Below are 21,490 nucleotides of genomic sequence, written 5' to 3' on the forward strand. Positions count from 1 at the left end.
CAGCTAGTAAAAGTAGTAAACACGCCCAGATGTACGCACATAATACACGCCCACTTGGACTTTTGCAAGCCTCATTTGTATAAAAACAAAAATGGTCATAACTTGGGCAAAAATGCTCGTTTTTTAAAAATAAAAACGTTACTGTAATCTACATTGCAGCGCCGATCTGCTGCAATAGGAGATAGGGGTTGCAAAATCTGGTGACAGAGCCTCTTTAAGATTAAAGGGTTTCTCCAAAAAGACAATTTGTAATCCATTCCACCCCGTGCAGTAATTTGGCCCATGAGCAGAGATATGAAGGATCGTGGCTACAATACATACACCAAATATGTGTATTCCACGCAGAATCATTCATACATGTCCTGCTGGACAGTCACGGGGGCTACATCACCACAGAATATATTAGGGAGAGTGTGCAGCACATCAAACACTCGGAACAACTAATGTTATTTATCCAGTTTAGAGACCCGAAGTAAGTAATAAACATGTCTAATCACGGTTCTAACAGTTTAGTATTGATAGAATTGATTTACACCGCCATTTACGATACAGAAGGTTTATAGCAGGCCCATCATCTAGTCTACAGCAGCAGTGCCACCTAGTGCTTTTTGAATTATATTTCAGATAAACACTGGAGAAGATAAACTAGTACTATGCATAACTAGATGATGATTTGTTAACTTTATAGGATGAACGAAACTGATGAGAATAAAAACCACCATGATCTACGGTAGATTCTAGAGAACGTGAGAAATGGTAAAGTCATCTAGTCTAGTGTGGAGGGGGAATACATGACATCTACTCAGAAATGGAAGGGTACTACATGATTGATATAAGACTTGACGTGTTCCCTGGAAATGTGATTACTAATTTTAATACCATGGGGGCAAAAACGTTTGCACCTTTAGGGTATGTTCACATGGCCTATTTTTGTCCGTTTTTTGGGCCGTAAACGCCTGAAAAATTTGAGGCAGAACACCTCCAAACATCTGCCAATTTTGAAAAACGGCCGCTCAAAAAAGAAGTGCAGGTCGCTTCTTGGGATGTTTTTGGAGCCATTTTTCATAGACTATAGAAAACAGCTCCAAAAACGTCCGTAAAAAACAGCGAAAAACACTGCGAAAATCTGAGGAGCTGTTTTCCCTTGAAAGCAGCTCTGTATTTTCAGACGTTTTTGACTCAGCGTGTGAACGTAGCCTTAGGGAACCCCTATTCAATTCAATTATACAATTAAGCTTGCTGTAAAATATAAATACTTTATAAACCTCTCCCGCACTATATTTTTGCTGAGATTTAATGACTGCACTCCCAAGTATCTTTAAGAATGCTAAAAATCAGTTAGCCATTGCTTCTGTAAAAGTGATAGGTCTGGATACTCAACCCCAGCTGAGAAACACTGCCCTAGAGATTTTATTTTTTTCCGTTCTAGTTAGTCTGGCATTAAAATAAATGCTTGCTCTGTGGAAATAAAAATATTAACTGAGGGCAATTAAGAGAAGAGATATAACGCACCACCAGAATCATCTCGTGAAGTTTCCACTAATGCCAAGTGACATTATTAGCAAGAGCGTTCGGATCCCAATATAGTAGAAAAGTAGATCGAAAGCGAATGTACAACACACTGGCTCATATTTATTAATTACTTTAATCCTGATTCTGGTGGAAATTGCACTTGTTAAATATTCAAATCTAAAATTGGGCCAAATTTGCATCAACATTTGCAATATTTGTTTTCCCACTGCCAAAAAAAAAAACCTGGATAGAAATGTTAGCATGGTCAAGCTAAAAGACTACTTTTAGACTCGTATATCAAAGGCAAAGGTTAAAAAAGGCACAAACTAGTGGCACATATTTATGGATGCCAACTACCCTCTCCATTTCATTGGTGCAAAATACGCCACTAATAATAAATGTGGGCTACTGCTTCTGGTGTTTTACATGTTCTGTTATACTGAACAATAATTGTAATGCTACTAAAGCAGAGAATTCAAAAACTTTCCGTGGACTTACACATGATGATTTTAAAAAAATGTGACTTGCATTCTGATGAGGATGATGAACTTTACATACAGCCTTCACAGACCATGATTATTCTTATTTTACAACGCTGAATAAATCCTTAGATTGGAAGGCTCAGTCGTCCCTATGCTGCCAACTATAAAGACAGTCTGATGACACAAAGCTTTGTCATTTCACCTTAGAGGAGTTGTCCGGTATCAAATTAATGTTATTTTTTTTTTAAAATTAAAAGTTATTCAATATACTTTTTGTATTAATTCTGCAGCTTTCAAGGTCTCTGCTTGTTGACATTCTGTAGGAACATTCATTGCTTACTCCAGTGGATAAAATTCTGCCCATGGTCACGTGATGGACACACAGGTTCTGTATATGTATTAGGGGGGATTCACACGAGCGTGTATTAGGTCCGTGCGGGCCGCGTGGTTTTCACGCGCCACGCACAGACCAATACAAGTCTATGGGGCAGTACAGACAGTCCGTGCTTTTTGCGCAGCGTTTGTCAGCTGCGCAAAAAGCGCGACATGCTCAATATCTCCGCGTATTTTGCGCATCACGCACCCATTGAAGTCAATGGGTGCGTGAAAACCACGCAGGTCGCACTTCCGTGCGAACCGACTGAAACAGCGCACCAGCTGTCAAAAGGATGAATGTAAACAGAAAAGCACCACGTGCTTTTCTGTTTCCAAACAGAGTGTCTTTGAGATGAGCGAACCCGGACAACCGAACCGAACTTCACCGGGTTCGGCCGAACTCGTTTTGGACGAACCCGGCAAAAAAATTTCCGGTACGCGACGTCAGGAGATAGTCACTGTCCAGGGTGCTGAAAGAGTTAAACTGTTTCAGCACCATGGACAGTGACTTCCGATCCAAATATACATGAACCTGTAAAAAAAAAAAAAACCAAGTTCTGACTTACCAATAACTCCCGGCTTCTTCCTCCAGTCTGACCTCCCGGGATGACAATTCAGTCCAAGTGACAGCTCCAGCCAATCACAGGCCAAGCACAGGCTGCAGCGGTCACATGGACTGCCGCGTCATCCAGGGAGGTGGGGCCCGATGTCGAGAGGCGCGTCACCAAGGACGCGTCTCCAAGGCAACGGCCGGCAGGGAAGTTCTCGGTAAGTACGAACTTTTTCTTTTTTTTTTTAACAGGTTTCTCGATGTTGTGTTCGGCATTCACTGTCGAGGGTGCCGAAAGAGTTACTGCCGATCAGTTAGCTCTTTCAGCACCTTGGACAGTGACGGGCGTCGACTAGCCTCATCTCTATGATGGCGGCTGCGCGAAAATCACGCAGCCGCGCATTATACATGGATGACACACGCAGCTGTCAAGTGGTTTTTGCGCGCGCAAAACGCCGCGTTTTTTGCACGCGCAAAAACGCAACGTTCGTCTGAATCTGCCCTTAGAGTCATGTTTTCTAAGGATCCGTGCACCTTTGTATCCATCACATGACCATGGACAGAATATTATCCACTGGAAGTCAACAATGAATGTTCCTACTGAACAAGAAGAAATCTTGACAACTGTGAGGAATACAGAAACAAATTTTCACAAAGTTGTAAAAATTTTAATTGTACAAAGGCTACATTAATTTGCTGAAACCAGAAAGCCTCTTTAAACGTGTATAAGATTGTAAACCCACAAAAAGTTAGTGATTGTTTGCCCACTTAGAAATGGGTTAATAAATTGTAAATACATTTTTCAATGGGTTTCCTCTTTAACGCTGCATTTATTGGGTTACATGCACTACCTTTTAAGGTAATCCAAACTGAAAATTTAGTAACATTATTAAAGCGTACCTCTAGTTACAAGAAACTTTTGAGACATATCATAAGTATTCCTCAGTTTAGCTCCAGTTGTTGAATACCCCACGGTTCGCAAGAACCAAGCTGTTGAAGCACTTGATGGCTCGGTTCACACTTGCATAGATATTTCCGTTCTGCTGCTTAGTCATAGGAGCAGAAGAATGAAAATAATCAAAGTGCCAGATCTACGCTCAACGGAACCCATTGACTTTATTGGGTTCTGGTGGGTTTTCGTCACGATTACTGTTATTTTGGCTGACAAAATAGTGCTCCATGCGTTTGTCTGGCAAATACTACTGAGCCTCAGAATCAAATGTAAACAGAGTCAAAGTGTACAGCAGCCTCGGCTCCTGTTGGCTTCTTCTAGCTTTACTCTGAAGAGATGGACAATAAACTCAATGGCCTTTCACACAGGGGGATTTTTATGAAAAAAATATCATAAGATCAAGTAAAAGTTTGCAATCATTGTCGCTCATCGTGCAATTACTGAACTGGTTTATACTAGCCAAATTGCTTGGTGGTCATTGATTAAATCTTTTTTGATGGTCTACAAATGATCGTTTGTCAGTGTTCTATCTTCTCGCGTAAACAGGCATCAGAAAGTTGTAAGCAGACGAGACAGGAGGAAAGACCATCGATTGATCAAAGTTATGAAAAAACATACGATTATTGTTACATATAAATGCTTGTCTTTTGAATGTTCACAACCTGCTATATCCTCGATCGGCGCTTGTCTTTATGAAATTATTTTGGTGTGTAAAAGGACCCTTACACTATATATCGGCCACCATCAGCTCTCTTAATAAAGCTAAATGTGTAAATAAATGTGTGTATAGAGAGCCCTTTCAATCAAGCTGTGCCGGCGGGGAGAGGCCGGAGGATAGTCGCCCATTAGACACTTCTCCCCGAGCCCCAGCACTTAAAACCATGTTTAAAACAATGTTTTCTCTGAAATGAGGCAGTGCCTCAGAGTAAAACATAGTTTAGTGTTGTTAGTGCCACCTGTCAATATTTCATGCGGCCTATTGTCAGAAATAAAAACACAATAGCTGTATGGTGGGAGGGAGAATCATTGCTCTGTATTTAAGAAACAGAGCACCAGATTCTGATTAAAGGAGTTGTTCAATCTCCACAACCCTATCGCTAAATAAGTACTCAATGGGAGATGAGCTGATCACCATGGGTCCAGAAACTGCAAGCAGCCACTGCAAGAGAAGTGTGGTCAGTCAAACGAGTCCCCCAGGAGTGGACAGGGGTTGTCCTTTAAGTATACAGACAAATCTTATTTCCAGACTTAAATATGAAGGTAAAGGCCCGAAGCCTGAGGCTGCATTACTGTGAGAGTCTAATAACATTTCCGTTTCAGAGTTCTGTCAGGTGCAATGTTGTCATGGACATGATGGACCCAAATTACCCTACAAATCAATGCTCACACACATGGCTGAAAATAGACACCGATCCATCGACGTCAACCAATAATTCTACACGTACTCACCACTATTTAAGCCAGGTAGTGAGTACTGTAGATATTGTTGCGTTTGTTGATATGGATCCACACAAGGTCGCAAAGAAAACACTGCACCTGACAGATCAGAAGAGGCATGTTCTCTTAAAGGGGTTTTCCCATGAGGGACTTTTAGGACATATCCACAGGATAGATCATAAATGTCAGATAGATGCGGGTCGCAGCTATCTCTAGGACGGGGCCCCTAAACCCCGTTCTACCTCTTTGTGGGTCAGCTGATTTCCGACCATGAAGGTGAAAACCCCATAGAACTGAATGGTTGCTACGGAAACAGCGTTGCTCGCATGCTATGCTGCTTCCGTAACAGTTATTCACTACTATGGGAGTTACGGAAACCGCGTAGCTCAGCGGGCTACGCGGTTTTCATAACTCCCGACCATAAAGTCAGGAAGTGGCCAGGAGTCAGTGATAGCAGACAAAGCTGGAACGGGGTTTAAGTGGCCCCATTCTAGAGATAGGTGCGGGTCCCAGAGGTGAGACCCGCATCTATCGGACATTAATGACACCTATGGATATGTCATAAATGTCTATCGTGGGAAAACCCCTTTAAGAATCACTCAGTAGCTCAGCTTCAGGCATGGCACCTGTAACTTACAGCAACCATTTAAGTATAGGTGGTGTTAAAAATGGTTTTCACATTTAATAACCTCTCACATTTTGAAATGCGGCAATAAACCTTCTACATCGGTTTTTCTTTCTGCAAATGCCAAACTTCAATCACATTATTTCACACAGAGACTAATAGGAAATTGAGAAATTAACATCCAAATAAATGAAAGGTTGAAAAAAACATGTTGCACAAAACAATGTGTAATGGAAATATAAAACTGTACCAATGTTAATAGCCGTTTCCTGTTTATCTCCGGTTAGGATCCAAATTCTGATATCTGCTTTCAATAAGGTCTCTATTGTTTCTGGGACATTGTCTTGCAGCTTATCCTCAATAGCTGTTGCCCCAAGTAAATGGAGGTTCTAAGGAAAAATCCAAATCCAAATGTTAACATGGTAAAAACCTTAAACTTCAAGATGAATGATAGATGTCAACAGTAATGTAAGGATATCACAGTTCAGGAGGGGGAAAAAAAAAAAAAAAGAGAAACCTTCAAACCATGTAATTTTTTGCCCAATATTTAAGAATGAAGTCATTGCAACATTAACAAATTAACTTTATTTTTTGTATTAGTCCAATTACATCTGGGAATACAGCAAATAATTGAAAACCATCAATAAATTCCTTTAGACTTGATGGAAATCACGTGCATGTGCGTCGCTGAATCAGTGTAGACTCAATAGTCCCTGCCAGTGGAAGCTTTCTAGTGCATGCCGATAGTATAAACTAGGACGCCAGCATTATTCTCCATTATACAATAACTATTCATAATGTCCTGAGCTTTAGAATATAAAGTTTATATATGCTTTTTTAAGAAAAATGCCATTTGCTAGAATATTATTCAGCTTTCGTGATCCATTTAGCATATGTATCGATATACAGTCTATACATTGTGTCGTGTGAAGGGTAAAGGCGGCCATTCATGGTCTGCTTTTTATGATTTGGATGATTTGGTGAACGTAGCTTAAAGTTTTTGGCCAGATGTGACAGTTGGGCGTACGTACCATAGAGGCAGATCATGCAGCTGCTATAGGGACTTTAGTGAGTCTCTATAGCAGCTGCATGTTCTTGTATGTCCCCATCCATATGAAAACTTGTGCAGGAAAACACTCTCCAAAAGAACTGCTGGTTCGAAAACAAGGGGGTAATGAATTGGACCAAGGGTCAAAGGAAAGGAGACAATACAAACATCTTCTGTCCTCGGTGGCAATACGCTACACTATAATGGAAGGCCCAGTTTAGTCTTTGCTATGGGGCGCCTTCTCTTTTTTGTACTGTACTCGCCTTTAGGGGGGATTCACACGAACGTGTATTGGGTCAGTGCGGGCCGCATGGTTTTCACGCGCCACGCACAGACCAATACAAGTCTATGGGGCAGTATAGACAGTCCGTGCTTTTTGCGCAGTGTTTGTCCGCTGCGCAAAAAGCGCGACATGCTCAATATCTCAGCGTATTTCGCGCATCACGCACCCATTGAAGTCAATGGGTGCGTGAAAACCACGCAGGTCGCACGGAAGCACTTCCGTGCGAACCGACAAACAGCGCACCAGCTGTCAAAAGGATGAATGTAAACAGAAAAGCACCACGTGCTTCTGTTTCCAAACATCCAAACGGAGTGTCTTTGAGATGAGCGAACCCGGACAACCGAACTTCACCGGGTTCGGCCGAACTCGTTTTGGCCGAACCCGGCAAAAAAAATTCCGGTACGCGACGTCAGGAGATAGTCACTGTCCAGGGTGCTGAAAGAGTTAAACTGTTTCAGCACCCTGGACAGTGACTTCCGATCCCAATATACATGAACGTGTAAAAAAAAAAAAAGAAGTTCTGACTTACCGATAACTCCCGGCTTCTTCCTCCAGTCTGACCTCCCGGGATGACAATTCAGTCCAAGTGACAGCTCCAGCCAATCACAGGCTGCAGCGGTCACATGGACTGCGGTGTCATCCAGGGAGGTGGGGCCCGATGTCAAGAGAGGCGTGTCACCAAGGACGCGTCACCAAGGCAACGGCCGGGAGGGAAGTTCTCGGTAAGTATGAACTTTCTTTTTTTTTAACAGGTTTCTCGATATTGTGATCGGCATTCACTGTCGAGGGTGCTGAAAGAGTTACTGCCGATCAGTTAACTCTTTCAGCTGCGTTTTTTTCGCGCGCAAAAACGCAACGTTCGTCTGAATCAGCCCTTAAAAGTACGAACAGTTCAATGGCAATAACAGACTATCTTCTTTTCCATCATAAATAAGGACTTACCACCTGCTTGCCTCTTATAAAATAAGTATACCATAGTGTAGGAGTCTTCATTGCATTAACCAGTCACTTGACAAGCGGAGTTGTTTGACAATCTCTTATCATACAAACGACTGACAAGTAAGAATTCCCGTGAGTAAATAAATGGCAGGTTCCCTTTATAATAGATACGAAGATGTCGGTATTAGCTGATAAGTAGGGGTCTGTACCCCTGGATTTTTGCTTGAGGGATAATGTATCAACATAGCGTTAGAAAAATCTCAATATACTCTACTTTCCTGTTAATGTTTTAAGGGCTAGCACTGCAAATCATCACAAGGGAAATATATAGTCAACTCCGCCAAATACATGAAAGTGAATAAAATATATTTTTTCCATTTCAGAATGGCAGGTCTTAGCACTTTCTGTGCTGATGAAATGTGCTACATAGTCCAGACCCGTGATTAAATTACGGTTTACAATAACACAAGTTCTGCTGCGGAACGTGGAAACGAGTAAAGGCATAAGCTCAGGACATGACAGAGTTCACACTCCGACATAAATGAACCCATGAAATAAAGCGGACACTGTGCCCAGATTCTTTGTTAGGCTATGTTCACACGGAGTATTTTGGGGGAGGAATATCTGCCTCAAAGCTCCAAACGGAATTTTGAGGCAGATATTCCTCCCCCAAAACACTCCGTGTGAATAGCAATTATCGCGCCGTTTTTCGCCCGCGGCCATTGAGCGCCGCGGGCATAAAACACGCTTTCTCCTGCCTCCCATTGAAGTCAATGGGAGGTCGGACGCGGAAGCGCCCGAAGATAGGGCATGTCGCTTCTTTTTCCCGCGAGGCAGTTTTACTGCTCGCGGGAAAAAGACGCCGACGCCTCCCATTGAAATCAATGGGAGGCGTTCTCGGGCCGTTTCTGCCGAGTTTTGCGACGCGGTTTCCGCGTCAATAAACTCGGCAAAAGACCCCGTGTGAACATAGCCTAAGAGTGTTTTTATGGAGTAATAATTGTTGTACTGATCTAGTTCATGCAGCTCTTTTATGCTTTCAAAGGTCTGTGCAAAAGTTAAATATGACAAACATTATTATACAATATTTTATTTTTTAATAAATGCTACAAGCAAATAAGGTAATAATAACCTCAGTCAGATTTAAAAAAAAACTGATCTTGCCAGGCCCAAACAAAAAATATATCCCCTACCAGTATGCATTTAAGAACCCAAGACTTAGCAACAAGCCGACTGACTTTGAATTCATTCTAAAGGGGATCTCCGGCACTTGAACATTGATTGGTTAGAGTCCCACCACCCGCAGCCTCGCAGAACACCACAATGAAGGGGCTGTGTCGCTGCATCCCCTTCATTGTTCAAGTAGACACAGCTACTGATCTGCACGGCCTGCTGTGCCGTGTACTGGAACTAGTCCCATTCAAGTGAATGGAACCAGCACAATGGTTTGTTTGCTTACACAGGCAGAGCTGCTTATCAAGGTTCCTGGAGGGTGGAGGGGAGATACACCATCAATGTGGAAGTCATGCGAAACCCCTTTAAAAGCCACACACTACAATAAATGTCCAGCAGCGTCCCATATGCAGCGGTGAGGTGGAAGGACATGCAGGTTGCATGGGACATAAATAAAGTGTGACTGTTTCCAACTCTCCTGTCCACTATAAATTGGAGCTCAGTAGATCCCAGTTATCAGGACCAATGGGTGTCCCAGTAGTAGTAGTCTAATAATAAATATGTATATCGTTCAGCCATAACATTAAACCCACTGACAGGTGAAGTGAAAAACATTGATCATCTTGTTACAATGGCGCCTGTGAAAGGGTGGGATGTATTCGGCAGCAAGTGAACAGTCAGTTACTGAATTTAAAAGTGTTGAAAGCAAAAATTGGCAAGTGTAAAGAGCTGAGCAACTTTGACAAAGGCCAAATTGTGATTACTAGTTGACTGGGTCAGAGCATCTGTAAAACAGCAGATGTTTGGGAGTGCTCCCATGTGCACTGGTTAGTACCTACCAAAATTGGTCCAAGGAAGGACAACTGCTAAACTGGCGACTGGGTCATTGGTGACCAAGACTCATTAAGGCACTTGGGGAGCGAAGGCTAGCCTGTCTGGTCCAATCCTACAGAAGAGCTACTGAAGCTCAAATTGCTGAAAAAGTTACTGCTGGCTGTGATAGAAAGGTCAGAACACACAGTGCATCACATCTTGCTGTGTTGAGGGCTCCGTAGCAGGATACTGATCAAAGTGCCCATGCTAATCCCTGTCCACCGACGAAAGTGCCCACAATGGGCACGTGAGCATCGGAACTGAACCATGGAACAGTGAAAGAAGCTGGCCTAGTCTAATGAATCTGGTTTTCTTTTACGTTATGTGGACGGCTGGGTGTGTGCGTGTCACTTAACCGGTGAAGAGATGGCACCACAATGCACTATGGGAAGAATGCAAGCCGACAGAGAAAATGTGATGTTCTGGGAAACATTGAGTCCTGCCATTTATGTGTATGTTACTTTGACACGAACCACCTACCTAAATATTGTTACAGACCAAGTACAACCCTTCATGGTAACGGTATTCCCTAATGGCAGTGGACTCATTCAGCAGTATATTGTGCCCTGCCACACTGCAAAAATTGCTCAGGAATGGTTGGAGCAACAGGACAGAGTTCAAGGTGGTGACCTGGCCTCCAAATTCCCCATATTTCAATCTGATCAAGCATCTGTAGGATGTCCAATACATGGAGGCCCCACCTAGCAACTTACAGGACTAAAAGGATCTGCTGCCAACATCTTGGCGCCAGAAACTACAGGACCCCTTCAAGGATCACGTGGAGTCCATGTCTCGACAAGTCATACCGTTTTGGTGGCACAAGGGGGACCTACACAATATTAGGTAGGTAGTTTTAAAGTTATGGCTGGACAGTACAAATAATACACATGAAAACCAATATAACTAGGCCCTACCTAATGAGCAGGTCCAGCATTAATGCTAAAAACCTTTTTTAAAACCACAAATTAATTACATATAAAACACCAATTACAAATCTGTCTGCTCAGAGTCATGACACACAACAGACACCATAAAATAAATCAGGTACTGTTTCTGAGCATCAGCAGTGTAAATCTGTGAATGACATCACCACAAACTTCATGTTTTAGTAGTTAACTGTTCCACTAATGTTGTCTCAGGACACGGAAAACAAGAAGTCACCAAAACAGCGCTCCCAATAAGCATGTAGGTATGTAACGTATTACTGTACGGACTATAAAAGTAAAACCCAAACAGCTGCGAACATAAGTCGACATCATTGCAGCGGACTAAAGAGCAAAGTAACAGGTGCATTTCCATGCAAAAATACGTCACCCAGAAATCCCAATATGGTACTGTGCCCAGAAAAGTGATCATGCACAAAACTCAATTTAGAGTCATAACTCAGAGGATGAAAACATTGGTGATAACCCAGTGCATAAATATTTTACATTAGGGATCTACGCTGGGAAGCGCAGAGAAAAACATCCGACTAAAGAATGTTTTATTTATTCTGCAGATTAAATAATTTAGGAGACAGTGAATTTTGTGGGTCAGAGTGCTGATGTGCTGCATGCCGTCTCTAGATCATGGTGTACTGATTGCTTATTAATGATAACCCAACCTAATAGATTTCTTAAAGCATATCTTTGTCACCAAGTACTGCATATTCTGCACGTTTAACATGAATAAATTGGGATCTTAATTTAATGGTAATATAATACTGCCCTCCAGTGGCAAATAGTTATGAAAAATTGTTTATGCTTTCTGCAGATCAAAAGACAAAATCTTGCAAATTGGTATGCTTTAACTCCTTAGCGCACCAGGACGCACTGGTACGTCCTGCATTGAAGTGCTTTAAGGCACAAGGACGTACCGGCGCGTCCTGGCTAAAAACTGTCACCCTGTCAAAGGACAAGTTGACAGAACTGTGCCGTCAACTGTTTATGACAGTTGACCGGCACAGTAAGACGGCAGGGGACCATTCACAGCGGTCTCCTGCCGGCGATCGCTGTGATTGGTCAGTCAAAGCAGACTGACCAATCACAGCTCCATGACGTGTGTATGTGATGGCGCTGGCTGAGAAGCTGAGCCAGCGCTATCACCGCCGGGAATCAGCTGTCCTACGCCCCTCTGCAACGGCCAGGACCGGAGCTAGGCTCCGATCCGGCCGATTAACCCCTTCGATGCATCGATCAACGTGATCGATGCATCGAAGTGGCTTGTAGCCTGTCGGCAACCACGATGGTTGCCACAGGCGCGGGTGTCAGCTGTTTGTCACAGCTGACATCGTGCCCTAACGGCCAGTACCGGAGCAAGGCTCCGATCCGGCCGATTAACCCCTTAGATGCAGTTATCGCTGCATCTAAGTGATTAGATCGTACCCTATGGTTGCGAATGACAACCATCGGCACCCGCGGGTGTTCCGATGGTTGCTATGGCAACCATAGCCTAACAATCGCTTCCTAGTACGGAAGCCCATTAGGCCCCGCCGGGAGGCGGAGCCTAATAGGCTTGCTGTCAGTGAATAGCTGACAGCTCTAATACACTGCACTATGTAGGTAGTGCAGTGAATTAGAATAGCGATCAGGGCTTCATGCCTTCAAGTTCCCTAGTGGGACAAAAAAAAAAAAAGTTAAAACAAGTTGGAAAAAAGTAAAAAAAAATAAGTTTCATGTTAAAGAACACTATAACAGCCTTTTTTCCTATAATAAGTCTTTTATTATAGGAAAAACCAAAAAACATAAAAAAAAAAGTACATATATGTGGTATCCCCGCGTCCGTAACGACCCAAACTATAAAAATATCACGCTATTTTACCCATACGGTGAACACGGTAAAAAAATTAAATAAAAGACGATTCCAGAATCGCTGTTTGTTAGTCACTACCCCTTGCAAAACAGAATAAAAAAAGGGATCTAAAAGTTGCATGTACCCCAAAATTATACCATTAAAAAACGCACCCCGTCCCGCAAAAAACAAGCCCTCCCACCGCTTTTTTGACGGAAAAATAAAAAAGTTATGGCTCTCAGAATATGGTGACACCAAAAATAAATTATTTGAAACAAAAGTGATTTTATCGTGCAGACGCTTCAAAGCATAAGAAAAACTATATACATCTGGTATCACCGTAATCGTACCGACCCGCATAACGTAAAATTGTCATTCATAGCGCATGGCGAACGCCGAAAAAAATAAATAATAAAAATCATCAGAATTGCAGGTTTTTGGTCACCTTGCTTGCCAAAAAAATGAAATACAAAGTGATCAAAAAAATCGCATGTACCCCAAAATGGTACCAATGAAATCTACAGATTGTCCCGCAACAAATAAGCCCTCACACAGCTCCGGTGGAGAAAAAATAAAGACGTTCTGGCTCTCAGAATATGGCGAAATGTGCAAAGTGTCCAAAAGCGGATAAGATCGGGCGCCCTTTATCAGTGCGACACCGGCCACACATCTGTGGATAATTATTTATTTACCCCATTATTATACTTTCTTATTATACCCCTAATGTTCTCCGCACAGCTTACATATGCCCCCACATCATAAACTGAAATACCAGCAAAACCCCAAACAAAAACAACTAGCGAGCAAAATCCACGCTCCAAAAGGCAAATGGCGCGCCCTGCAGCGTGCTCAAGCAGCAGTGTACGTCCACATATATGGCATCACCATACCCGGGAGAACCCGCTTAACAGTTTGAGGTATTTGTCTTCAGTGGCACGAACTGGGCACAAAATATTGTGCACTAAAATGGCACATACCTGTGGAAATTTGCAATTTTCACTTTGCACAATCCACTGAGCATTCATTTCTAATAGAAAAAAACAAACCTGTGTGGTCAAAATGCCTTGAGGGGTGCAGTTTCCAAAATGGGGGTCACTACTTGGGGGTTTGTTTTACTATTTGACCTCAGAGCCCTGCCGTTGTGGGCTAATGCTGCGAAAATCACCAAAATAGGTCTCACATGCGCCTTTCACTCCTAAGCCCTGTCATATGTCCAGGCAAATGATAAATGCCTTGAGGGGTGTAGTTTACAAAATGGGGTCACTTCTCAGGGTTTTACAATCTACTCTTGTACCTAAGGGAGCTCTGCAAATGCGACATGGCGTCCGTACACCAGTCCAGCAAAATCTGTGCTCTAAAAGCCACATGGCACTCCTTCCATTTTGAGCTCTGCCATGTGCCCAAACAGCACTTTAGGGCCACAAATGGGGTATTGCCGTACTCGGGAGAAATTGGGTAACAAATTATGTGTTTTTTTTTTCTCCTATTACCACTTGTGGGAAAAAAATTGGGTGCAAAACTACATATTTTTGGGAAAAAATATTATTTTTCATTTTCACTGCCTCATTCTAATACAATCTATGAAACACCTGTGGGATCAAAATGCTCAGTACACCCCTAGATGATTACCCTGAGGGGTAAAGTTTCCAAAATGGAGTCACTTTTCAGGGGTTTCTACTGTACAGGTACCTCAGGGGCTCTGCAAATGCGACATGGCGCCCAAAAAAACAATCAACCAAAATCTACATGCCAAGTAGCACTCCTGCCATTCTGCGCCCTGCGGTGTATCCAAGCAGCAGTTTATAACCACATATGGGGTATTGCCGTACTCGGGAGAAATTGCTTTACAATTGTTGGGGTGCTTTCTCCTTTATTCCTTGTGAAAATGAAAACAATTCAACATTTTAGTGGAAAGAATGTAGATTTTCATTTTCACTGCATAATCCCAATTCAGCAAAAAAACTGTGGGGTCAAAATGCTCACTATACCGCTAGATAAATTCCACGAGGGGTATAGTTTCCCAAATGGGGTCACTTTTGCCGGGTTTGCACTATTTTGGCCCCTCAGTGGCTTTGCAAATGTCACATGGGGCCGCAAACCATTCCAGCAAAACTTGAGCTCCAAAAGTCAAATGGCGCTCCGTCCTTTCTAACTTCCGCCATGTGTCCAAACAGCAGTTTATTACCACATATGGGGTATCGCTGTGCTCAGAAGAGTTTGCTTTACAAATATTGGTTTTTTTTCTCCTTTATCTATTGTAAAAATGAAAAAATCTGAGCTAAAACGACATTTTATTAGAAAAAATTTAGATTTTCAATTTCACGGCATAATTCCCATAAATTCAGCAAAAACCGTGTAGGGTCAAAATGCACACTATACCCCTAGAAAAATTCCTTGAGGGGTGTAGTTTCCAAAATGGGGTCACTTTTGGGGAGTTTCCACTGTTATGGTCCCTCCAGGGCTTTGCAAACACAACATGGCACCGCAAAATCTGCGCTCCAAAATCCAAATGGCCCTCGTTCCCTTCTGAGCCCTGCTGTGGGTCCAAACAGCAGTTTATTACCACATATGGGGTATTGCCATAATGGGAGACATTGCTTTACAAATGTTGGGGTGCTTTTTCTCCTTTATTCCTTGTAAAAACTAAAACATCGTATGTTTTTTCAGAAAAAAAGTCGATTTTCATTTTCAGAGACCAGTTCCAATAAATTTAGCAAAAAACCTGTGGGCTAAAAATGCTAACTATACCTCTTGAAAAATTCCTTGAGGGGTGTAGTTTCCAAAATGGGGTCACTTTTGGGCGGTTTCCACTGTTTTGGCACCACAAGACCTCTTCAAACCTGACATGGTGCCTAAAATATATTCTAATAAAATAGAGGCCCCAAAATCCACCAGGTGCTCCTTTGCTTCTGAGACCGGTATTTCAGTCCATTACCACACTAGGGCCACATGTGGGATATTTCTAAAAATTGTAGAATCTGGGCAATAAATATTGAGTTGCATTTCTCTGGTAAAACCTTCTGTGTTACAGAAAAAACTGTATTACAAATGAATTTCGTAAAACAAAAATTGAAATTTGTAAATTTCACCTCTACATTGCTTTATTTCCTGTGAAATACCTAAAGGGTTAAAATAATTTCTGAATTTGGTTTTGAATACTTTGAGGGGTGCAGTTTTGAAAATGGGGTGTTTTATAGGGGTTTCTAATATATAAGGCCCTCAAAGCCACTTCAGAACTGAACTGGTCCCTGAAAAAATAGCCTTTTGAAATGTTCTTAAAAATGCGAGAAATTGCAGCTAAAGTTCTAAGCCTTGTGAGGTCATAGAAAAATAAAAGGATGTTCAAAAAACGATGCAAACATAAAGTAGACATATGGGAAATGTTAACTAGTAAATATTTTGTGTGGTATTACGATCTGTTTTACAAGCAGATAAATTACAATTTAGAAAAATGCAGATTTTTGCAAATTTTCTCTAAATTTTGGTGTTTTTTACAAATAAATATTGAATTTAACAACGAACTTTTTTTCAGTACCATAAAGTACAACATGTCACGAGAAAACAATCTCAGAATCGCTTGGATAGGCAAAAGCATTCCGGAGTTATTTCCACATAAAGTGACACGTCAGATTTGCAAAAATCGGCTGTGTCCACAAGGCCAAAATAGGCTGTGTCCTTAAGGGGTTAAAACACATTTGAATGTTTATTCAACAATAATAAAATGGTTCAACTTTATATTTCCCCCCAGTGTAACCTCTGCCTACTCTGACTGTAGAAAATGAACGATTGATGTAGACTTCGCCCATATGGTCATGTACTCTCATATCTACTTATTGAAACAAGGTGGCAGATCCCCTCTCTCAAATAGGGAGTAGTTCCCTTAACCCCAACTCAGTGCCAGTTTGGCTATATCGATAAAGACCTATTGCCACATCATCACCAAATTTTTCTCTAAGAAAATTGTATTTCTGGCCAGGAAGGCTAATTCCAGGCAATAAATGGCCCCTAGTTCATCATTGGCATTCTGGAAACAGCTTGTTAATGTCGTCATACACTCTAAAAATATAGGGCCTTCTATATCAAACCTGTGTAACCATAAAACTGGCCTTCATGCACATTTCAACCAATCAGAGCACAGATTTCATTTCTTAAACTGTTCTGGATAAATGAAAACTGCACTGTGATTGGTTGCTGTTGGCACAAGGCCGGTTTAGTCAGTTTTGATAAATGAGACCAATGGTGTATAAAAGTCAGAATTGTATGACCAGTTTTAATAAAGTCTGGGGTGTTGGGTGTGAATCTCCTCAATACATTACTTCAAAGTTTCTCTGCAATTTATTGTCACATTAGCCTAGTGCCAACTACTGCCCCTCTATAAAATGGATACATCCTAAGGCTATATAAATACGGCAGTATGGCCACACGCCAAACAGATGCCCTAATGAACCCTCAATCAGGAGGAAATGCGCCAGGAAAGGGCTACGATAGGGTTAGGTTCCAGGGCCAGGCCATCCTTTTCAGGGCAAAAACTCGACATTCTTATAGGGCTATCATACGCTTGTTTAGGAGTTTGCCCTACCAGTGAGGCTGACTGCAAAGGTGCACATCACTATTATGGCTTATTCAGACGGATGTAAATATTTACTTAAACGGATGCTGTTTTTTTTATCAGCCGTCAGACGGCTGCATGTATTTCAATGGGGCTGTTCACAAGGCCGTTGTTTTAATAGACCGTGTGAAGGGCTCATGAAAAAATAGGACATGTCCTATTTTCATCCAATCCCTCAATATACTCAAGTCTATGAGGGATCCGTGAAAACTGGCCCCGCACGAGTGTGACTTGGATGTGAAAAACTGCCGTTTTTACATCAGAGTTTAAATTCGTTCATCTGAATAAAGCCTTAGGCCCCATGCACACGACCGTATTTTGTCCTTCCCGTAAATACGGGGGCTGAAAATGTCAATCATGTCCAAACCCCTTAAAAGGGTCAGATGATCGCTCAGACGCCATTTTCTCTGCTTCTATTTATTCAAAAATTGAAATCCCCCGACGTCGCCTAGCAACGCTCCCCGCAAATACAGGTGCACACACATAGCCACCCGTAATTACGGGAGCCCCATAGACTTCTATGGGCCTGCCGGTGACGTAATTACGGCCTGAAATAGGACATGTTCTATATTTCTCAACGGCCCGGGCAACTTCCCGTACGCAAATGGGAAGGTACCCGTGGCCAATAGAAGTCTATGGGCCCGTAATTACGGGCGTTTTTACGGTCGTGTGCATGGGGCCTTACTCTGCTGCTATTAGACAATTCGACACTTCTGTTGTACTTGCACTTAAAAATCTAGCACAGAGATTTTTTGCCGCAGCCTCGCTATGTAGCCAGTATACATCTCTAAATATAATAAAAGTGTAAACTTTGCGTGTCTGTACACTGAAAATATTTGTGGAAAAAAATAAATGGGGGGGGGGGGGGTGAAGGAGAAGTCACAGAATGCATTAAGATCATTTTTGTAATCTTTGTCTGTTTGTACTGACCCAATTCGGATGGAGTTTTAGAAAAACATAGGGGTCAACTTGAAGTAACATTTCGTTTTTATTTCATCGCAATCAGTTCACTCAATCAGAAGATAAGCAATTTTAATGGTTTTCAAAAATTTATTTACATTGCAACCAATCACATTTTTACTTCATTTTGTATTGTCTTGGGAAAAATAGACCCCAGTAGGTTGCTATGGGCAATTGCTCCAAATTTCATCTATACTGATTGCAACCTCTCCCTTATCTAACAAACAATGGATGAGACGCAGGCGATCGCGTTTTTATACCCCGAATCCCACTCATTCCAAATAATTTTTCCTTCAGTTTCCCGTCAGCTTATGTTACGCTATGACCATCAACAAAGCGCAGGGCCAAACGCTGCGCGTTGCAGGCGTGGACCTCAGTGTCAGCTGCTTTGCGCACGGCCAGTTCTATGTGGCTCTCTCCCGTGTTAGAAACTCTACCAATCTTTATGCACGCATCCTTGGTGGTTCTGCTGCTAACATTGTTTACGGGGAAGCGTTGTCGTAGTGAACCTGACTACGGAAAGAAAACTATATTTAATTAAACTTTGTTTATTGTCTGATTTTTTTCCCTTTGTTTTGAGTATGGTCCAAGGCTAGGAATAGACTTAAAAAAACAAACAGCATCGGTAAATTTTTCAGTGGTCTGCGCGTACGAAGTCGCGGGCACAGCTAGTACTTATATAAAAAAGTGTTACGCAGTGCTCATTATATACCCTCCTTATACATGAGGTACTAAGAGAAGGGGTGTTACCAGCTACAGAAATCCCTCCTCGGGTCTTCATGGATCCCTAGTATAGAATCAATATACACCAAGTTAGCAATAGCCAGAATTCAAGGCCAAGTGATTTATTCCACGACACAATGTCCAAACAACTAGATATAGCCTCCTCAAGCTCCACCAAGCTTCATTATTAGGTTGGTGTATTTTTTATTCATATAATGCATACCAATCAAGGTTACTTTTTAGATATAACCACTTTATTCTGAGAGCACGTTCCCTAATATGACAACCTATGTCTCGAATCCCCGGCAGGCACGGTACTTGTACAGGACATGCCGAAAGTAGCTCCCACACGGTACTTGTATTTTAGAAAAAAACTTTATAAAAAAAAAAAAAAAAAAGAGGGGCTTTCATAAAAGTCAATGTTCAGTAAATATTGCTCGAAGTCAGTTTGTTTTTAAATTAATTTATTGTATTGAAATCTAGACTTATTTTAATGTCATATTGACAAGAATTGACAGATGAAGACATCAACTCCAGTGCTGAATATGTAAAACCATTCAATAATGCCAGCTTTATTCATGGAATATGCTACTGCTAGGAGAGAATTCGGAACAATCTACATGCAAGATGTCTGCAAGTCTCAGATAAGACAGTCAAAGAATCTGATCTGAGGTCTGTATGAACTTCTGAAAAAAAGTTAAAGGGTTACTAAACATTTGACAAACTTCTGACAGGTCATAGTGACATGTCAGGAGTTTTGATTGGTGGGGGTACGAGCACTGAGACCCCCACCAATCGCTAAAACTAACCAGCAGAAGCGCTCGTGTGAGATCTTATCCGCTTCATGTCTGTTCGCCTTTTTTTCGGAAATCAATTTATCGGAGTACGGGCTCAATAGAAAGTCTATGAGCCCGTACTCCGATACATCGGCTTTCCAGAAAAAGCCAAACAAATGAAGCGGCTGAGTGCTCACACGAGCGCATCTGCCGCTTCGTTTTAGCGATTGGTGGGGGTCTCAGTGATCAGAACGCCACCAACCAAAACTTCTGACATGTCACCACGAAATGTCGGAAGTTTGTCAAACGTTTTCTGTTTAAAACTAGAAATGGAACTGGGGAAAAAAAACAAAGTCGTCGAGATAAAGTTACACAAATAATGTTCATTTCCCTACATTCAGTGACTGCTGTATGTTCTGTGAGTGATTACTTATACGCAATCATATGTGATATCTGCATTGTATGTGATGACAATTTTCCGAAATGCATATTTACTCGGCACACGTTAATCGGTGGCTGTGTGTACCTTATATGCTAGGCTTTACTGTGATTTCAAAATACTGTATATTCTAAATATACGTTTCAATATTTATAGGCTGTGTTCTTAGAACAGAGCGAATCAAATAAAACCAATGCTAGAGAAACACAAAGCTGGTCATAGGAATGACAACATCATTAACATCATCATGGGGGGAATTTATTAAGACTGGCGTTTTATACATCAGTCTTGATCTAAAAAGCGTTGAGTAAGATGCGCTTAATTTATTAAGCGTAGCACGCGTCTTAATAAATTGGCCAAATCTGGCAACCCATGCGCCAGAAAGTCGAATCTACGAGTTGGTGTAGATTTGCGCTATAATTACGCCAATTTCTAGCATAAATAATACATTTGTCGGGTTGCGGGTGTCCCCGCCTCTTCCCGCCCACTTTTTGAAAAGTGGGGTAGGTGGCATAAAAATGGGAAAAAGTTGCAGACAGATAAAACTAATATGATGGAGAACAAAAGCCTTGGCTGACACAATGATTGCGTATTTGCCGGTGCATGCAGTCTTTATTTGATTTTCACGTTGATTATGTGATTTCCCCGTTATATAAACTAGCGGAAAATGATCAAAACTGGAGCAAACAAAAAGCAGAGCAAGTTCTTTATAAGGCCTCTGAAAGATGAGAATCTGCTATGGGCAACTGCTCCACTTTTCCCTAGCAGTAAGTTGGGGTAAATCTCGCTCATTATCTTTATTAATGCGTTCTGGTGTTCATTTGATCTGTCTTAGCACAAACTATTTATTTTAGTTGTAGTTCCATGAACTTTTTGATTTAGTCCATGTCCGCAGTACTTATTAGGTTTCCATTCATGAAAAATACCAATAAAAAGCTGAACTTCTAAAGAAAGGGCAGCCCCCA

General features: G+C 41.8%; 1 protein-coding gene across 8 annotated transcripts in view; it reads right to left on the reverse strand.

Annotated features, from left to right (window-relative positions):
• ATP8A1 (ATPase phospholipid transporting 8A1) overlaps window positions 1-21,490 on the reverse strand; it is a 219,830-nt gene that overhangs the window by 70,917 nt on the left and 127,423 nt on the right. For all 8 annotated transcript variants that reach the window (XM_075859460.1, XM_075859464.1, XM_075859449.1 and 5 more), the window contains one exon: window positions 6,184-6,322. In XM_075859460.1, coding sequence (XP_075715575.1) covers window positions 6,184-6,322 — 139 coding nt within the window. The remainder of the gene's footprint in view (window positions 1-6,183; window positions 6,323-21,490) is intronic.

This window comes from Rhinoderma darwinii, chromosome 1 (assembly GCF_050947455.1).
Source record: "Rhinoderma darwinii isolate aRhiDar2 chromosome 1, aRhiDar2.hap1, whole genome shotgun sequence".
Classification (NCBI taxonomy): Eukaryota; Metazoa; Chordata; class Amphibia; order Anura; family Rhinodermatidae; genus Rhinoderma; species Rhinoderma darwinii.